The sequence below is a fragment of the Phycodurus eques genome, chromosome 13, assembly GCF_024500275.1.
Source record: "Phycodurus eques isolate BA_2022a chromosome 13, UOR_Pequ_1.1, whole genome shotgun sequence".
In the NCBI taxonomy this organism is placed as follows: domain Eukaryota; kingdom Metazoa; phylum Chordata; class Actinopteri; order Syngnathiformes; family Syngnathidae; genus Phycodurus; species Phycodurus eques.
Genome location: NC_084537.1, coordinates 19,863,394 through 19,884,695, shown reverse-complemented (window position 1 = coordinate 19,884,695; position 21,302 = coordinate 19,863,394). Strand labels below are relative to the sequence as shown.

At 41.2% G+C, this 21,302-nt stretch overlaps 1 protein-coding gene across 1 annotated transcript; it reads right to left on the bottom strand.

The window, feature by feature from the left end:
- Nucleotides 1–612: 612 nt before the first annotated feature.
- mrc1b (mannose receptor, C type 1b) lies at nucleotides 613–20,476 on the bottom strand. Its single transcript, XM_061694318.1, has 31 exons — nucleotides 20,251–20,476; nucleotides 19,077–19,439; nucleotides 18,531–18,701; nucleotides 18,300–18,455; nucleotides 16,579–16,689; nucleotides 16,357–16,494; nucleotides 15,656–15,832; nucleotides 14,107–14,261; nucleotides 13,908–14,021; nucleotides 13,563–13,678; nucleotides 12,781–12,929; nucleotides 12,500–12,699; nucleotides 11,968–12,083; nucleotides 11,409–11,481; nucleotides 10,585–10,738; nucleotides 10,443–10,481; nucleotides 10,190–10,353; nucleotides 9,294–9,355; nucleotides 9,007–9,107; nucleotides 8,312–8,454; nucleotides 7,415–7,520; nucleotides 7,206–7,330; nucleotides 7,052–7,096; nucleotides 6,495–6,597; nucleotides 5,715–5,947; nucleotides 5,473–5,638; nucleotides 3,743–3,907; nucleotides 2,279–2,395; nucleotides 2,032–2,187; nucleotides 1,920–1,949; nucleotides 613–1,209 (listed from the first exon to the last, which is right to left on the bottom strand). The coding sequence occupies exons 1-31, from the start codon at nucleotides 20,321–20,323 to the stop codon at nucleotides 962–964; spliced, it is 4,269 nt and encodes a 1,422-aa protein (XP_061550302.1). The 5' UTR covers nucleotides 20,324–20,476; the 3' UTR covers nucleotides 613–961.
- Between the last annotated feature and the right edge of the window lie 826 nt (nucleotides 20,477–21,302).

The following is a 21,302-nucleotide window of genomic DNA, read 5'->3' as shown; positions in this document are numbered from 1 at the left end:
AAAAAACTCGATGGAAAAGGCGATAGGATAATTGATTCTAAAAAGGTTCGATAGTGAAAGGCCTGTACCCGACCCTAACTTCTCCTGGCCTGTGTTGAATTGTTGCTCTTAGGTATTTTATTTTATATTTGAAAGCATTTTGCTGGCTTCTATGTAAAACGTTGCTGGTTTCACAAAAGCAGGCTTCAACGCAACATCGCCGTCTGACAAGTACAATATTTTATATGTGAAAACACGTAGTTAGACAATATCCCACCACAGACACAGGTGGGAAAGAAATGCCAGCTCAACTGTTATGTCTCTTTCACACTGCTCATCAAAGCTGGCCTGTGTAAAGGGTGCACATGGAATGGGCAGTCAAAGGTCAAAGTCAAGCGGCAAATCTTCCTGCTTCAGAGGCAGGACACCAGCTGTGTGAAAGGGGATCAAGCAGAAAATCGCGACAATTGTGTGAAGACGCTTGTTTGTCCTGCCTCGGTTTTGTGGAAGCAATTTTCACTGTGTGATATTTTATATGTTCAATTTGTTTTGCTCATTATAATCCCTCAAGAGATATTTAACCATCCCGCTTTGCTGTGTTGTGCGAGCAAGGCTCGCGTAAATACATGCAGGCTCAGAGGTCACATTTGAAGCCATGTTTAATTGTCATTTAAAGCGGCGCCATTTGTACACAATTGACGAACACAAGCAATGAACAGCATTTCATTCATTATGTACACTCATTTGCAGAATAAGAGAAAAAAAAAAACCAATCAGCTACCAAATCAGTTCCAGCAAGACTTCCCAGAGCCTAAAAAGTTCAGTTCCACAAGGTCACACATGGCTGCTGCCGCTGAAACTCACGCTTACTATTATTAAATAACTGAATACATATCCTATACAGTAGAACACAAATATGTGGAGCGTGCCAGTGTGATACATTTGCCTGAGATGAGCACGTTCCCACCAGCCAGCGCACGGATCACAGGGCGATAATTGGCTCAGGGATCTCCTCCTCGGCCTTCTCAATCAGTTTGTTGGTGTCCACCACGTCGGGCTGCGTTCGCTCGTTGCCGAAGTAGAGCGGGTTGTCGAAGGTGGGCAGCGAGCGGGGCGACTTCTTGTACAGGAAGAAGGCGAGGACGGCCAGCGAAGACGTGAGGGTGATGATCAGCACTACGATCAGGCTGGTGTGTCCGCGCGAGCTGCCATTGACGCCTGCATGCGGTTCTGCACACAATGTTTTTTTCCCCGATAATCATGGATGTCAAACTTGTTTTTGGCGGGGGACACATTGAAGTGATGGTTTTCCTCAGAGGGCCGTTTTGACTGTGAAACCATACACTTTAAGTAGTATAATCGCCTCATCACATTACTTAAATATAGTGACAACAAATTGATGGAAAAGATTTTTGAAATTACAAGTCAAGGAAAATAGTTCAAAAGCTGCTTTGCTGAATGCGGAAGTAGGTTGCGCTTATACTGGATTGGGGATCATATGGATGAATTCCTTCCCAGGAGCCCAGGAATTCCAAAATGGCCGACTTCCTGTTCAATTTTCAGACATTGTTCCTTGAGACTTTTTTTGGGTGGTTATGATAGACATGTCTGCCAAATCTCGTGTCGATCGGGGAAAGTGGTTCTGAGGGTTCATCTCTTCACCACCTTTTCTTAGTGAATTCTAGAAATGATCATCAAACTTGGCCTCCATGCTTCGCCAGCTACAATTTAGCCTTTCCCATCTGTCTAGGATATCTGTGTCCAATTGGGGCTAATTTGGGCAGACTCCCCAGTAGGAGTTCTTCAAGGTACTACGAGCCTAGTAATTCGCTTCAAATTAAAATAATGGACTTCCTGTTCAATTTAAAGACATGCGTCCTTGACAGTTTTTTTGTGCGTCGTGTTCTGAATGAAAAAAAATGTGCGGAGGAGCAACTTACGAGATTCGGGGTCGGTATCTCTGGGCATCACTGTTGGGTAACAAGAAAACAAAACATCATTTGGCTTCAAGTGCTGAAACTTATCAACACTTTCTTGGTGAGCAGACGCTACCTTTGGGTGTTTCACAGATGTACGCTCGGTCATTCCACTTCATGCCCGACGACCACTCCCCATCTGAGGTTCGTATCTCTCCGTAGTCCCTCTCCGCAGCTTCCGGACCCCAGTTTGTGTAGTCCATTACGGTTTTATCCAGCCACAGCCATGTGCCTGACACCAACAATGGATTTAGGTGAGGCTTAGTGATTTAAAAAAAAAAAGAATAATAATTACCCTTAATTTTTTTTTACGCGAGTTGTACCTTTATGAGTTTTGTACAGGCCGATCCAGAATGAGTTGTGGCTGTCCTCGAACACTTCCACATTGCTTTGAATGAACGCTTGCTCATCGGGATCTTCGATGCTGGCCAAAAATCCACCTTAAGAACGGGAAGCGATCAGCTTTTATTCTGTCTAGCAAGTTGGTTTCAAAATTAGTAACAACCTCGAGGAAAGGGGTGGGCAAACCTTTGTGCTCAAGTGCCACCGTTTTTAAAAACGGGCAGATGGGGCAGGCCAGGTAAAACAAAAAAAAGTTACAATGAGTGAATAAAATATTGTTAGCCTAATAGCCCAATGTTTCAGTTATGGAAGCATATTGCTCCCACACCAGAAAAAAAAGCTCAGTATCCTGTTTTTCCTCCTTTCTGGTGTAGCAGCAATACATGTCTGTACTACGAGGCTTACAATAGGTAAAAATGCTTGTTGTAAATAATTAAATCACTAAATTTGATAAATATTTACATTTTTACATTTCTTTTATATGAAGATGTATTATGTATTAAAATATCAACAATAAAATGCATCTATTTAATAACATGAATAATACATGCGTAAATGTATATGAAGGTTGTTTATTTTACTTTTTTATTTATTTTACTCTCTACCGTACATCAACTAACCAATGATTTAATGAGATAAATGGAAAAAAAACAGAACTAATGAATAAATAAATTTTCATTTACCAATTTTAGGATGCCTGAAAATGGCCACTTCACATAAAAATCGCTAATTTCCTACCATACCCATTCCATACATATTGAACTTGTATAGTTTACAGTAAAAACATGGTGTTTTTGCAAATAGTGGCCGGGGGTGTTTTTTTCTTACTCAACTGCAGATGGAGGAGAAATCTTTTTTTACAAAATTATACAGTATCAGTAATGTAAAGTGTAACTGGAAATACCATTTTAGCAAAATGGCATGAAACAAGGTTGACTGGGTGGAACATAAACCCGGGCATGTGCAACATTGTAGAGCGTACGCGCCGGAACGCTAATTGTCAATAAAAGACGCCTTGTCCGCATGACTTAAGATCATCATAAGTCCGACAACAACAAGCAGCAAGACCACACTTAATTTTGGATGATATTTTAGATAGAACGCCCAAGAAAATTACACGTATAATTAGTACATCGTTCTCGTCAGCGCTGGAGCAATCAAATATGTTCTGGTCAGCGCTTCATTGAACTTTTCAAGAATTACGACCTCAAGCAACGTCAGTATAGGTGCTGCTGTCTTGGTTAGCAACAGAGTTCATAGGCGCTCAGCATTCTTTAATGTCTGTGTGAACAATCTCTGAACTTGGATCATTACATACAATTGCAAATGCCTTTTTTGCGTGTAAGGGAGGCGTTTGTTTGCCTCAAGTGGATGATGCACCTCGCAGCTCCCGGTAATTGAGGCATAAAGGTCCGGTGTTCTCCGCGCGCACGCAAAAGTCTTACCATGTCTTGCGCAGCTCGTGGCTGCATCCGCCCATTCAATTTCGTCTGTGACAAACAAGTAACAGTGACTCTTATATGGCAGCCACGTGTAACTTTGGCTGTAGTCCGCCATGGCGTCATCGGGGCAAAGACCCGGGAAGCTGGCTGACTGTGTCGGCGCCACGTCTGTGAGAGACAGATGTGATTGGTGTTGGGCAACGTAACATAACATATCACATAGCTTAACACGACATAATGTTGTTTGTTACTGTCTTTCAAAAATAACTATTTCAATATAACTGTATGGTACCACTATATATTTGGGTATTTGACCTCCATGGCCTCCATTGAACATACAATGGAAAACACCACAGCCACACGGGCAAACGATTAACATAACACACACAGAGAAAAATAACAGCAGCCAAGGGTGTTTAAAACAATTTTAAGCTGTCGACGGAGATCCATTACGCCGGAGAAATTATGGAGATACGGTGACGAAGAGTAGGTTTCCTCTTTTCTCCCCAAATGGGGTTTGGAGTTTTTTTCTTGCCCGGTTGGGGGCTTTGGACGAGGGGATGTCGTTGATTTTTGCCAACTGTGGGCCTGTGAAGCCCTTTCAGACTTTTATGATTAAGGGCTATCCAATTAAACCTGACGCGACTCAAATATTCTGCAGAAGACGCGAGCCATTCACGCTAATGGGATCTGGTTTACACAACAGCAGCTTTAGTCGCGTAACATTATTAAAGAAGAACTGCAGGTTATGTGGAGGTGCAAATGTCCAAAATCTCTGTGGATATCTGAAAATATTAAATGAAATCCCTAATGTTTTGGATTTTATTAATCAGAATCATCTTTATTTGCGGCGGCACGGTGGCCGACTGGTTAGTGCGTCAGCCTCACAGTTCTGAGGACCTGGGTTCAATCCCCGGCCCCGCCTGTGTGGAGTTTGCATGTTCTCCCCGTGTCTGCGTTGGTTTCCTCCCACATCCCAATAACATGCATGAATTGGAGACTCTAAATTGCCCGTAGGCATGACTGTGAGTGCGAATGGTTGTTTGTTTCTATGTGCCCTGCGATTGGCTGGCAACCAGTTCAGGGTGTAACCCGCCTCCTGCCCGATGACAGCTGGGATAGGCCCCAGCACGCCCGCGACCCTAGTGAGGAGAAGCGGCTCAGAAAATGGATGGATGGATCTTTATTTGCCAAGGATGTCCAAAAAACACACAAAGAATTTGTCTCCGGTAGTTGGAGCCGCTCTAGTACGACAACAGACAGTCAATTGACAGAGAACACTTTTGAGACAAAAACAGTCACTGAGCAATAAAGGGTTGCTAGTTATCTGTTTTTTTTGTTTGTTTTGTTTGTTTTTTGACAATTGTGCAAAAAGATGCAGAGTCATCCAGCACTTAGAGCAGTTCGAATGACTAATCTCGCAATAGTCCGGTGCAATGACCATTGTGCGAAGGGCGCCGAGACTTCAAGGAGTGTATGCAGTTTAAAGTGACGAGTAGTGCGATAATCTGGGACAATGTTGATTGTGCAAATGTTGCAGATACTCCTCAGTCAAGCGTGCAAATGGGGCAGATGCTAGTCTGGCATGAGTGGCCAGTATCCAAATAGTGCATTAAGCGTTTTCCTCTCCATAGGCGCTCATTATAGTGATAAAGCTTAACATCGCTTAATGTCACAAAACTGTGCCTGTGTGTGTGTGCGCGCGTGTGTGTGAGCATGCAAGCGGCTCGCACCTGTCGACTGCATGCAAACGCCGTACATGGTGCGATTGCAGGGGCTCGTTTTAAATTTTCCATCCAAGTCCAGGTACCCGCAAGGCCGGTCCTGGCTGGGCTCCCCTTCAGCCCAGTTGGCGACGCTCATATGCCAGCCGTCGATGTATCTAAAATAACCCCCGGTCTGAAAAACCCAGATGTATATTATTTACCCACGTGGAATGCGTTTTCCCCACCGGGACTTTTCAGCAGCGTCTCACCTGGTCTTTGTTCAGTCCGATCCACAGAGGGGATTTGAGATTCAAGGCCAACAGCTCCACGTAAGCTAGGGTCCACTCGTTCCTCAGACTGGCCAGGTTGGCTTTGTTCCCTTCACAGTGTGTTTTGGCGCCATCCCACGTCATATTGACAGGCACGGCCATGATGCTGTCGTTTCCCAGGGATACCAAGATGTTGGGAACGGCCGGTTCGGCTTGGGATGGGAGACCCGGGTCTGTTGAGGACAATGAAAAATTGAAGCCGGGGGTACTTGAACAACTGATGTTGTTGAGGTTCATACGAACAAAAACAGTTTCCAGATTCTCAAACTTTTTGGGTCCAGGGACCCCTTTCCTTGGAGAAGACATTTTCCCCAAGGACCCCCTCATTATCATAATGCCAATTAAACATAACTGCGTAAATTTCAAGGGAAATAAAGTCATGAAGTTATGAAAACAAACATTATTTTATTATGTTCAAGAAGAAGGGCAAATTACGCCAGTTTGCCACATTTGAATGATGTTCAACGTGTATATGGTCAAATTAAGGACTTTTCCCCCCTGTGTACTCGGTGAGCTTAATTGTTTCAGCAAGGGTAAATTAAAAGGGTAGGAATACCACTCAAAATGGGAAAGTTGTAATAATACATATACCGTTAAGCCCTTAATTTAAACCAGGCTTTGTATTGACTTTTTTGAGGGTGTGTGCTCAGTCGTTTGGGATGCTAAAGGTGGTGCATGGCATAAAAACGTTTGGAAACGGCTGCTTTAAGACATACTTACCAAGACTCCTGGTGCAGATGAATCCATTGGTGTCGTTGCAGGACTTGATCAACCATTTGCCAATTCCATTCGTGGGATTGTTGCTCACGATAACACAACTTTCCTAGTGGAGAGAGACGGAATATCAGATGCAGGTTGGATATTAGTGGATGTTCAGACCGGCTCATCATTAGTGATCAGGGGTGCAACGGTACGTCAACATTTGGATTTTCCATGACACAAGGCATTGAACCTATTGGGTAAGGGTAAGGGACAGGAACTGTAACTGCCTTGTGCTCTAGTCACACAGTTATTCTGTCAGCAGTAGTAGTGTCACTAAACCTTTGGCTAGCGGACATCATGGTTAGTGATATGCTTTTGGCAGTACGTCAAACTTACCCTAACCCTCTTTGTTACTTACTTCTTACTATACCGAAAGTTAACTGAACCGTAACATTAAAACCAAGGTAATTACCAAATCGTTATCCTTTTTTAAAAAAAAAAAAAAATAATGTGCAAACCAAGACACCCTTATTAATTATGTATAACGGAAACAAAAGGGGAATTTGAATTATTACCTCATTCCATCTTTGGTAAAATGTCCCTGGACGACGTCGATGTATCTAAAAACAAATATGAAATGAAATAATTAAAATGCAAAGCAGCCAAAAGCTATTGCTATGTTATTCTATTCATACGTATTGTGTATATAAAGTATGAATATACACTTACAGAGTAGCCCCAGTTGGTGTATTGCCTTGGTTTTCCGTCGCTCCAGAAAAACGCGTCTTGCTTTAAACTGTTCAACCCGATCCACAGGTCTGCCGCCACTTCTGCCATTTTGGTGACCAAATACGCTGCGAGTTTTCAAAGAACAACATTTCTTGACCAAGAATCAACTACAATGCTTGATTCACAATGTACTGTATGTACCAGCACACCTTGCACACGCCTTGTGGGTATAGAGACTAAATTTCCTCCCATAGAGTAGCATTGTTTCCTTGCCTCTTCCCACGTGGTCTTGCGGTTACTGTTGATGCTGTAACACTGTTAACGTCAAAGCAAGGAGTTATTCCAGAAAGACTCCTACTGACAGACTAACAGTTTCAACAACAACGATCCAAAAACATAATTCCCAACTAACACAAAAAGGTGGAACAAAAGGCTAAACCAGGACCGGGCAAACTTTTGAACTCAAAGGCCATGTTTGAAAACGGACAGCTGGACCAGCTCAGTGTATAGATGAGGTTAAAAAAAACAAATAAATAAATGTGTACATAAATCAGTTTCTTTATACAATTAAATAATTATTCTTATTTTTTCAATTAAATAATTATTCTTATTGTTATTGCAATGTTTATATTATTGCATTCTTACATATATGCAACATAGTTTATTTGACAAATTGTTTTATTGTGGTATTTGCAATAAATCAACCAATTATTTCATGGGATAAATGGAAAAAGTAAATTACAAATAAATGTACATATTTTTACTAAGCAATTTCAGGGGGGGGGGGGGAAACAACTAAATTAATGCAACAAATATGACAGGACTCTTGAAATGCTTGGTGGGCTGGATTACTGTGTACAGTCGACTGACCCTCAAATTACGAAACGAAATGGAAATAATCTGTTCCAGGATCAAACTGTCACCATCAGTCTGCTATTCTTAAGTGTCATCAGTGTACAAATAAGTTAACCACGTTCATTTTAAAACATAAAACCATGAAATCACTCGTCTTTAATGACTTAAAGAAGGTAACCGCCGTCAAAAAAACTCTTCGGCCCTCTAACGTTAAGAAGTACTGCCGTATTGAAGGATGGCAATAACCTTACCCTGGAGTCAAATTTGTTCCATTTGAGTGGGCAGCCACCTCTGGGGGCAACTGTGGGGGCTGCCGTGGTGTTGACTGGCGCCGTCGTCCCACGTTTGCAAATAAACTGATGCTCTTCTCCGCAGTTGAAGCCACGCCACAAGCCTGCGAGCACGGAGGAGGACGAGATGTGGTGAGGTAAGGAGTGGTTTGCTTGTAGCATGTTGGGTTGCATATATCCATCCATCCATTTTCTGAGCCGCGTCTCCTCACCAGGGTCGCGGGCATGCTGGAGCCCATCCCAGCCGTCATCGGGCAGGAGGCGGGTACACCCTGAACTGGTTGCCAGCCAATCGCAGGGCACATACAAACAAACAACCATTCGCACTCACAGTCACACCTACGGGCAATTTAGAGTCTCCAATTCATGCATGTTTTTGGGATGTGGGAGGAAACCGGAGTGCCCGGAGAAAACCCACGCAGGCACGGGGAGAACATGCAAACTCCACACAGGCGGGGCCGGGGATTGAACCCGGGTCCTCAGAACTGTAACCAGTCGTCCACCGTGCCGCCGGGTTGCATATATGTCTTTTATTATTTCTTTTTTGTTGTCTATTTTTATTGTCTGTCCTGTTTCAAAAGCCATATAAGCAGGTAGCATAAATGTTGTGGTACTGAATACATGTGTCTAAAAGTGAGCCTCCAATGTGTACTCACCCATAAAGTAGGACATAGCGACACAGTTCTGATCATAGCTATTCTGATTAGGTTGGTCCTCGTCCCATTTTTGGTACCCCACTGAAGTACCATCCATCCACCTTGAGTGACACATTAAAAAAAAAAGAGACTGACAACAATTGCAGAGATTCCATCTATCAAAAATATTATAAAATAAAAGAATCTTTGCGAAACTAATTAGAATGGTTGGCATGTGTGCAACTGCATGACAATCGACTTATTTTTTTTTCTTTTTCCTGTATTGTATTTCAGTCATTCCTACTCACCAAAATGAGCCATCTAGGTCCACTGACAAACCTATGTAATAGGTCCCGTAACTTCTGGAAATCTGTGTTGACCCAAAAAAAAAAAAAACATTTCAGCTTCTATGAGTTGTGGTTTAGCATCAGTGTTCTCAAACATGACATATTTGTCCAAATATGACCTCGAAGCACCACCTTGTCGTGCAATCTATTAGATTGTCTGAGATTTTAAAAAGGTTAGACTCGTTACATTTTTGAACAAATAAAAGAACATTCACTTTTTTTCTTTTAGAATTTTGGACTTCATGAAACAGTCCCTTATTTGTGTTGTCATATGAAGTGATATTGTCTAAAATGCATTACATTACATGTGTAATTAGGTGCTGTACACATATAATGCAACAAACACGTTTTATTATGCATTAACATCCGTTTAAAGAACAAATATGTGGTTAATTCCTATGGTTTTAATCCACTTTATTAGGGGAATCATCCAAGGGTCCTGTTGATGCATTCATTCAAAATGAAGACTAAAAAAAAAAAAATCTGTTGTATTATTTTGAGAAAGTAATTGAAATAGTTACACTACTAATACATTTTCACAGGGTTACTTGTAATTGTAAGCAACTACATTTCCAAAGTAATTTTTCCAACACTGATGGCAAATTACCTCGTAGTTTACCAGCTGGATACATTGTTGTTGCCCTTTCAAACTTTTTAGATGCAATTCAAAAGAGACTGTTAGTGTTGTGTGAATCATCATAGCAACAACAGTAATGTGCAGTGGCTTGAATAAGTAACTTTAATCTCATTACTTCTTTGGGAATAGTAAAGCATCAGATTACTCAAGAAAGTGGCCATATTATAGTAACGTGTTACTGACATCACTGTATAGCATCCTCTGAGTTCAGCGTCCGCACCTGTTTCCATAAGAAGACATTTTCAGCTTCGCTGTTGATCGTCACCAAGTCACCGTGGCGCTGCTTGCAGTAATGGCGAGCGTCGTCCATGGCCATTGGGACTCGATTGATGTAGTACTGACTCCCTCGCCACTCGAGCCAGCCGTCTGAGGTCGTGTTAATGTCTGTTGTGGGGATGAGGGCAGAAACATTGAGATACACGGCCCGCCCGACCGTGACGTGTATTTGGTATGTGTGTAGAGTGTCTACTCACCGGTGGCAGTGTCATTTGGAGGTGGCCTTGGAGTCACTCCTGTAAATCAGAGACACACGAGACTCGGTCGTAGCTCAGCAAGGTAAACGTATACCCGCTTGGTTTGGATCAAAACAAAAGTTGTAGCGTGTTGGTCCTTTACCCGCGCGGATCTGACAAAGCCAGTCGTTGTAGCTCTCACAATGGATGTCGTTCCACGAGCCCGAGTCATCGAAACGGAATATGCGGAACTCAGCACAAGATTCTGAATTTTGAAAATTATTTGGCTCGCCCTCTTGCCAGTGTTGGAAGTTGAGCTGCGGCGGAAAAAAATATATTTGTATAGGAAGGTTTTGTTCTGAATTAATTGAATACCACAGACAGATAAATACATTTCCCAATTCACAATACATTGCATGCAATATGGCTTGTGTACAATATTTTATATGATATTGAATGAATGCAGGTTGATAAATAAATAAGAAAAGTAAAATAAAATAAATGAAAACATAAGTAATAATAAATGCAAAAACAGTAATCATAATTTAAATAATAAAATGTGTTGTAAATTGAATGAATAACTAAAAATGGCCAGATCTATAAATATTAACAAACAAATAAAATAAGCCGATTCACAATACTTTTAGCTTGTCGTAAAATAGGTCGTAAATTAAATTAATGACAACAAAGCTAGAAATATGTTTAAAAAAAATAATAATAATCATTAATAAATAATAAATGAATTAGTACATGCATAAATAAATTAAAGAATAAATAAGTTGGCTTGCGAAAAATATGTTGAGTTCATGAAGAACTACAAATACATACAGTAAATAAAATAAAATGAATAGATATAAATCAACAAAATAAGCCAAGTTACAATATTTCCAGCTCTTGTAAAACACGTTGTAAATTGAAATGAACTTACATAAAACAAGCTGATTACAATACTGTATTTGTGGCTTGTGTAAAATGTGGTGCACTTACTGGGGATCCATCGCTCCACACATAGCCTACACTCGGGTCAGCGATATGAAGTCCAATCCAGGCCTTTCCGTGGCTGTGGCAAATAAAAATGACAAATGTAAATAATACATTACACACCTATTTTATTCCATCCAGCCATCCATTTTCTGAGCCGCTTCTCCTCACTAGGGTCGCGGGCGTGCTGGAGCCGATCCCATCTATCATCGGGCAGGAGGCGGGGTACACCCTGAACTGGTTGCCAGCCAATTGCAGGGCACATAGAAACTAACAACCATTCGCACTCACAGTCATGCCTACGGGCAATTTAGAGTCTCCAATTAATGCATGTTTTTGGGATGTGGGAGGAAACCGGAGTGCCCGGAGAAAACCCACGCAGGCACGGGGAGAACATGCAAACTCCACACAGGCGGGGACGGGGATTGAACCGGGTCCTCGGAACTGTGAGGCTGACGCTCTAACCAGTCGGCCACCGTGCCGCCTCTATTTTATTATTCAAATAAATTATAGTAATTACGTCTTTTGTTGTAATATGCCCTATCGCCCCCCCAATGGTGCGTACCGTCCCACAAACATTTCAGAGCTACTGTGGATGCTGAGAAGATCTCCTCCGATGGCCCGGCAGAAATCTCTGGACTCAAACCAGGTCTTCTCAAACGAACGGGGCCCTGTGAAGAACTGGAGGGAAAAACACAGTTCTTTGATTATATGATTGAACATAGGGAGAAACAATGAGCATTTCCTGATTGATTTAGGTTATGAAGTCCATTAAAGTATCACTAAAGGGACAAAAAAAATAGATAAAAAGATAAACGTGAAGAGTCTTGTTTCCCTTGTAGATGTATGTATGATGTGCATTTGTATGGGCAGCAAGGTGGACTAGTGGTGAACAGATCTACATCTCAGTTGTCTCTGTGCGAACATGGGTTTTCGCCGGGTACTATGGGTTCCGTCCACATCTCAAAAACAGGCATGTTAGGCTCACTGAAGACTCTAAATTCTCTGAATCTGAAATGACTTAATCCACTTTACATTATTTCCTACAGGAACACCTTGGCGGTCAACCAGCATCAAACTCCATTTTCGAGACAAACCTTGGAACAGATGTTTCTCGTTCCCACTCGTGTCCAGCCCTCAGCACACTGTGGGGGGCTAACGGTAGGCGGGAGCGGTGTCAAGACCGCCCCTTCAGCCAGATGCTTGCAGATGTACTTCTCCTTATTGTCGCAAGGCAGCAGATCCCAGAGGCCGGCCAAAATACCGGTCGTTATGGCCACGCAGCCTTGTCTCCTACCTGAAGTAACAGTTGGGGGAAAACGGTAAGAATCACGGCATCGCCGTCTACGCCTCTTCTTGCAGCAGAGCACATCCATACCTGGCATCTCATTATTCCAGTGAGTAAACGTGACCGCGTTGTCATTGGTCCACACGAATTCGTCAGAGTTCTTCTGGTTTGAGAGGCCCAGCCAGAAATACTTCTCAGCCCTTGCCCCCACCAAGCTGATCAAGAAGGCGTTGTCCACCCTGGAGACAGTTGCATACATAAAGTCAGTCGTGAACATTGTACATCTCTTGTTCAAGGATGCTTGTGGGTCAGTGGCCCACCATATCCACCAGATGGGGCTGTGGTAAAAAAAAAAAGAAGCTATTTTCATTCTAATACCAATTTCTTTTTGCATTTAAGCGACAATATTTTGTACAAATGACTTTGTAATGACTTGTATACAAATAGTTAGGTCTCTGAAGTGCCTGCCTCACCGATCAAGTGTGAAATTGCACGACGAAGTACATTTTGTGAGCTGCCCATTTGTGAAAATGTGTCTGGGGTTGAGCTTTTTTTTTTAATTTAGCTGCATTCTGACACAACAACATACTCAGAATTGGTCCCATTGTAGAGCGAGACCCTTGGGATATTTTGACCAAAGCATGTCACAGATATGTTATCATTAGGACATCTGGAAACTGTGAACTTGTGGGGAAAACTATTTTGGAATGGGAAAAAAAATCAAGTGGTGAATACAATAAATAGAGCTTTACCAAATCAGTAGACACTTGTCGCATTGTTTTTATTTCACCTCTCCCTTTTCTCTGCTGTGTATGGCAGGCACTCCCTCTGCAAAGTTGCGTGCAAAGTAAGGAAATATAAATCACTCTTACCCGTTTGACACATCAGCCAAGTAGGAGTTTGTTGCCTTGCAGTCGTTCTTGGCTTCGTCAAACATTTTGATCTCTGTCCCCACAAAGTAGCAGTAGGAGCCATGTCGTTTCCAACCCTGGAAAGCACATCAAGTCTTTGTATTAGGTCGATAAAATCAGTGGTGGCCGAAGTTTTTCGAGTCCATTCCATTTCGTAGGGGGGTGCACAGTTTTGGGTGGGTGATGGGGGGCATTGCAACCCCCCCCATCTCCACCCAGGCCCCAATTAGAACCGCCACTGCTTCAAACATGCATAATGTATTTAGATACAAATCCACGATTTCCTTGTCATCGAACTTCACTCACAGGTTTGCAGCCAATATCCATGTGAACTTCATCTGGCTGGTGGTCCGTGCTGCTCTGCTTCATGCAGATGAAGCCATGTTTCTCATCACAGGAGCGGTCTGCCCAGTTGCCATTCTGTGGGACACAAATCATGTTCTGGTCACAACATATTCGTGACTTCATTTAACATTAACATTTTTTATTTTTTTCCCCTCCTTACCTCGCCCTTAATGAGAACGCAGTCCTCGTTGTCTGTCAAGAGTGTTGGTTCTCCGTACTCCCAGCTGGTGAAGGCGACGTCGGCCAGGTCGCTCCACTCGAACAGGCCCTCGGTCCTCCTGTCATTCAGGCCGATCCAAAGCTCGTCGGTGGAGGCTGCGGACAGTGAGTTTTATACCCAGAATGTTCTTTGTAACACTTATTCATATTGAAGTTTGAAAAAGACCCGCCAAAAGTTTTTATTGTGACGTACTGTTCGTGCTAACGTTAGCATTAGCTAGTGGACGTCGCTCATTTATACAGCATTAGCATCATTGTAGCTCGTAGCTTTGGCTAAATTCGTTTGAATCATAGTAAAACAATACTTGTCGTTATGGCAAACATGTTTGTACAGCTGGAGGTCGAGCCGTTAAATCTAGAGAAAAAAATAAAATATAGCTTCATTTTACTTTATAGAGCTAAGGCATGAACATCGTAACTTGGTTAAGGCGAAATTTGTTTGGACTCTGAACTTCAGATCATTGACTGTTTGTTTTAAAGAGAATATATATATATATATATATATGTAGTTTCATTTGAATATACTCATTCATAAAATAAAAACAATTATATATTTGACCATTTCAATAAGCTAAATCATTTGCATCCTAGTTCGTTAGAGGTGGGTTTTTTGACTTGTAGAGAGATTTGACTATTTGTATACAAGTGAATATTATATATTTGGCATTGTGTAACAGCAAAGCCTTCGAGACATTTAAAAAAATATTCTACTATTTTAAGTGTAGCATCGTAGCTTGTTTTAGGATCCATACTTGTATGGCAGTAAGAGCAATTCAACTGTTTTTCACCTAAAAGTGGAGAAATTTCTACATAATATTGGTCGTAATGTTTGCATTTTAAATGTTTTATAATATTTGACTATTTTCATCTACGGAATAGATATATGTTGCGCTCTCAAGCTAAAACTACAGTATTAGCATTGTAGCTTGGGTGATGCTTTACATACATTTTTAAGGCAGTTAGTTTAAAAACAATGCAAAATGGTAATATTGGTCATTATGTTGCACTGAAGATATTCAAGTCTACACGTGACATTTTAATATTTATTGAAAAAAATATGCATTACCTAAAGTTAGCATTGTAGCTTGGTTAAGGTGCAATTCATTTGAATTTCAATTATTTTATGCTGTTAGTACAACTGCTGCAATTAACACAATGGTTCTAATAACCATCAAATTGAAAAACATGTTAATCAAAAACTATTACAGATATAAAACAGACAAATGAATAAGAGTAAGTACGGTGCCAACTGAGCACCAATTTGTAACCTCGAAATGTCTGTATTTCAGGACTGATGTAAACCAAGGACCCCTTTTATAATACTATTTCTGAATTATTTTTAACAATGCAATCATTATGATAATTTAGAAACATAAGTGCTATATGATTGTAAAACGGTTTACCTTTTTGTTTTTACATTTTCCAACTGCTAAAACACACCGACTGTTGTTTAAGACAGTTTACTGCCATCAAGTGTTGCTCTCGCCCACCGTATCCCAGTTGAGAGATGACGAAGCTGTGGTCCTCAATGTAGCGCATGCTCACAAGCTCCCCCGTCTCCTTGCGACAATCCTTCTGCGCTTCGGACCACGTTTTGGGGGTCCGAAGGAGATGGAAGCAGTGGGCGTTGTACGGAATCCAGGGGTCTGAACAGAATCCTTGCTCAACTGAGACAGGAAAGGAAAATAGACACGCTGCTCAATGATATCCTTATCGCAAATACTGTGGTACCATGACTGACAAGTTGAATTTGTTCCAGTGCGTCACTTAATTCATTTACCACATCATTTTCCCCCATTGAAATGCCATCCATCCATTCAAGCCCCCCCAAAACAGTCATATTTTTTATAAAGAAAAATCAACTGTTATATAAAAACACAATGATAGAGAATGTAAAGAAATTAACTGTTTTTTTTAATTGTAAAAACTATACATACTGTAGTATTTGTGTGTTGGAGCTGGAATTAGGTTAGCCGGCGGTTATAGATCAGTGTGATGCATGAAATTATGATGCACAGACTTTAATTATTCACGTTCTAATAGTTATGTTACTACTATTTTGTTTTATAAAGGACAATACTGTAGAGTGCATTTTTTCTTATTACTGTTACATTTTTGTTAAAGGTGTTGGAAAGGATCCCTGGCTACTATTAGCCTATTACTATTTAGAGTAAAAAGTGAAGGTGTATACCCTGCGGCGGCAGAGGCGGGGCCCCAGGTTTGTAGCAGATATAGCCGATCTTCTTTGAGCAGGAGAAAGTTTGCCACTTGTGCTGGCCGGCCGACTCCAGGAATGCGCAGTTGTGGCCCGGATTAGGAAGCGGGAATCCTAAAACAAGAGCAGCATCCTTCTTGTTACCAGTGGAGAGTTGACATTAAGTCTGAAAACCTTTTTCCTTGAGCGTATACTTACCACTATCCCATCTCAGGAAACGCATGGGTTTGCTATCCGTCCACTGCCAACCATGGTCGGGGTTCAGGACCAACCCGATCCAAAGCTTATTCTTCACATTTCCTAATAGTGCTGTGTGTTGATAACAGAGCAAGTACACATAGAAAAAAAACAGGGTGAAGAGGTTGTTCCTCTTTTTTCCCCCTTTTGTTCCTCATTTTTATTGCTTAATCAGAAGGTCGCCAAAAATCACAGGAACTTCTCAGGAACAATGACATAAAACTAATATGGAGATGAGTAGAAAAGTGTTCTAATGTCCAAGCTCCATGATGCAGGGTGCATGTTCTCTGAGACGAATAGTTGGTCTCATAAAAGTAGTAGTAATAATGATAATATTAAACTGCTTTTTGTAAAGTAAGCGTATAGATTGTTATATTGGGAGTCCCTGGAGTGGACTGGCTATGACCTGGGGAATCCTACGCTTGCTATGACACTTTTATTTACGGATGTTGCAGTTTCTCTAGAACCAATCAGCAGTACAGTCAGCGAGCATCCAGAGAACTAAAAAGTTTTTTTCTGTGGCTTTTTTATTGACAGACAGATATTAATTTCATCAATTGCCTTTTCCCGTCAGAGTGAGTGTTTGTCCTTGACTTGAGTTTTAGGTACACAAGCTAAAATGTCAAAATGTTGCCTTTTAGGTTTTGTGACAGTGACATTCATGTGTCGTATGTGATGTTTTTTATTGCATTTACATTGTTTGTTAAATAAATAGGTAATCTATTATTAAACTAAAAATGTAGTTAAATAAATTTAAAAAACAAAATTATTACAAAATCTGTGAATTGATCAAATCTATACGCGGTAAATTCTAATGACATTAAATCAATAAACATTTTATTATATTAAATATATATATAAATTGATCCTGAAATGACTTGTTTTAATCCATATAGGAGTGTATAATTTTTTTTTTTTCACATTTTAATACATTTGCTCTAATGACGTCTTTAACTTTGGCACAAACAAATCTCCATGTTAAATACGTTAATTTATTTAACATTATAATAAAATGAAATTCATTCATTCATTCATTCATCTTCCGTACCGGTTATCCTCACTAGGGTCGGGGCGTGCTGGAGCCTATCCCAGCTGACTCTGGGCGAGAGGCGGGGTGCACCCTGAACTGGTCGCCAGCCAATCGCAGGGCACATACAAACAAACAACCAGTCGCATTCACATTCACACCTACGGGCAATTTAGAGCCCTCAATTAACCTACCATGCATGTTTTTGGGATGTGGGAAGAAAATGGAGTACCTGGAGAAAACCCACGCAGGCGCGGGGAGAACATGCAAACTCCACACAGGCGAGGCCAGATTTGAACCCGAGTCCTCAGAACAGTGAGGCGGACTTGCTAACCAGTCGATCCCTGTGCCGCCATGAATTTTATTTAATTAAAATGCCATTAAATAAATAGACATGAAATTTAATAATTAATATTTAATTTGGTCCTGAAATAAATTATTATAAAATAGTGTCAATATTATTATTAAATATTCTGTCACAATTGAATTAAGTAATGTACAATTTATTTAGAATTGTCTTTAGATTTGAAATTATTTTATTGAAAAATGACAACAATTTGGAAGTCTCACTTTGGATTTTCTACTGCACTTGTATACTGTATTGTAGTTTTCCTGCTACAGTTCAGGAGCAGCAAAGCCCCATTCGAGGTCTTACCTGAGATAAAAGCTTGCTCGTTGGGATTGGTGATGCTGACCAGGCTGGCGTCCTGCTGTTTACAGCTCTCGTCAGCCTGCGCCCAACTCATAACCGACTGAGCGTTGAGCTGATAATAAGCTCCTGTGATGTGATTCTTCTTCCAGTATTCCGTAGCTGAGCATTAACAAAGAAACAAAAAAACAATATAATATTGGGGGAGGGGGCACCTAAGGTGTACACTCAACTCACATGATGTCGGGCAGTATCCCCACTGCTCGTGTTCATATTTGGTCCCAATGGCACACCAGGGGCGCTTGATAGAGGAGTCGAACGGCGTGCAGTCTCCAAACCACCGATCTTTGTACAGGAAGGGGAACATGCACGGCTTTCCATACGCGTTCCCGTCAATGGAGTACAATACTGCCATTGGAAGAGAAGATTGACAAAATTCATATTGAAATGTACACTTTGTCGCTAACCCACCCACTAATTATTTTTACATCTGAATTATATTTTTGTCATCTTTATTTACATTAAGACAGGTCAAATTAAAATACAATTCACAAATGTGTTACAAAAAGAACAACTAAAAATACAGCCATCAGAAGTTGCTTTAATTTTTTTAAATGAATGTATTTCTTTTTACATTTTTAAAATATTTTCTAGATTTTTCAACTTTAAAAAAATGGGTTGCCCTGCATAACATAACAGGGGAGTTAGAGGTGTTGGGGAGTGCTTTTGACAGTGCAGTTCGATTATGTTCTTCAGCAATAATCCACTCGGTGTGCACTATACCTCTGTGGGTTCTAGAACAGGCGCCGTTGGCCGTCCCGGTGATTGTAAAGCTGTTGCCGGGTCCTGTCGTCCTGGAGAGCGCGATGCCTCCGTCCGTCTTGAGCTCAATATAGAGCTCTGGCTTCTGGCCTTTCAGCGCCAGCAGTGTCCCATTCATGCACTCCCACTTCTGCAGGTCGGTCCTATCGTCGCAGTCGTACTGGTTGACCTCGCTGCCCACACTTTTGCCCTGCGCCCCCAGACATTTTTTGGTGGAGGTGACAAACATGCGGTCGCCGCTCGTCCATCGCACCTCGAGGCAGCGGGAGGACCTTTTCAGTAGGCACAAGCTCAAAGCTTTGTTGTAGAGAGAGAATGGAGAATCTGTACGGGGAAACGAAACAACAGTGGCCCATCACATGTGTTTACTTCCTGCAGACTTTTCAACAAAACCAAATGTCCAAATCATGAGGTCTGTGTTGCCGGTTCAACTGACCCATTCTAAAGTTTAAAGAAATAGATAAAAGTACATTTTCAGCATGAACCTTCTTCTGAATGGTTCAGTGTAATCAACAGATATAATGAAAAGGTTTAATTTCACATATTTGTGAACATGAATTGTGAGTAGTAATGTACTATTAAATTGTTATTATAAATGAGTTTATGATGAGATATGATATACACAATGTTTATTGCATTTTTATTGATGTTTATGACACTGATAATTAAACAGGCCCCACGATCATTATTGTTTTTTTACGGAGTAATAAATACAACAGGAGGGTTAATAATCAGTTGGTCCTTTCATAGTTTTACTCAAACTCAAAGACTTTTTGTGTTGTATACGATTGGGAATTACAATAAATTTGAAATTCAACACCATCTGTTCACCAAAGCATACATTTAGTAACATGAATACAGACACACATACACTCTCAAACAGTTTATAGATTTTAATTGGCCCCATAAGTTATTGGTAAGCATCGTTAAGTCACTTAAAAGGCCCTATTTAAATCATAGCAATTTTTTACAATTAAACCTATGGCTATGACATCAACACGTATTATTGATCCCAAAAAAACTAAAGTTTAATTTTATGGCAAGTCATTCGACTCTCAGGCTAGCAGCCTGCATAATGTACCTGCAACAGAGAACACCATATAAAGAAAATAGCGTAGTAATATGAATACTGTACCATTCATCTGCAAGCACAAATACATCGGGGCGAGGAGCGTGACGGCAGCTAGTGTTATCCCGGCGTTCGACATCCTTCCGATAAGCGCTGCAGACGTGGCCCGTGCGTTGCAAGGAGCGGACTTATGATCGTGACCATGGAAAGGAAGACTTCTTAACAGAGCTGATCCTTTTTTCCCCCTCTTAGCCTGGCTTCAATGAGAAAGTGGCCCCATTTACTTCCTGTCCTGTAGCGAGGGAAAAATTGATGTGTAAGACATTTATGTTAAACGTGACGCATCAGTCACAATTTGGTACAGCGTTCCATTACCCCCCCCCCCCCCCCCCATCATTGACACAAAGAATTTGGATGAAAGTCAGTTTGATTGTGTAACGCCAAACGTTTGAACACAATTATAAACATGGCGCAACACCATTTTTCTTTTTCTTTTTTTTTCTTTTTTTGTGCATGTTTTCTTTGTTCTTGTGGTTGTGGACAGGATCATGCAAAAACTGCTTAGCCAATTTCCGCAGGGCCAAGTAAGAAACCATAAAAAAAACATGACATTTGGGGGAAGACATATAGTAACGTTTGTCCACTTTGGTTAACAGTTAGGCCTTGGCAGAGACTTGCAGTCTTTCCCAAACGTGGTGTTGACTCCAGAAATGGGTCCTGGGTCAATTTTTGATTTATTTGGAATTGTGGTATGCACTCCAGTGGTCCTTGCCTGGAATAGCATTTCACAAGTACCAGCAATTGATTCCATACAACACAAAGATTAAAAAGTTTGCAGAAACAGTGGTAATGCAATTAAATACTGTGGTGATATAGCGGTTAGCACGTCTGCCTCACAGTCAGGACATCTGGGTTCAAAGATGTGAAAGCAGTTCTCAGAAACGATGGTAATGCAACTAAATGTTAGTTTAATAATCTTCAAGCATGCACCACAGTGACCTATTGGTGAGCACATCCACCTCATGTTCAAGACTCTCACTTGGATCCAGCGCTACTACGCCCCCTCTCGAAGCAGGAAGGGGGAGAAGCGGCAGTAAAACAGGCCAAAATCCAGATGT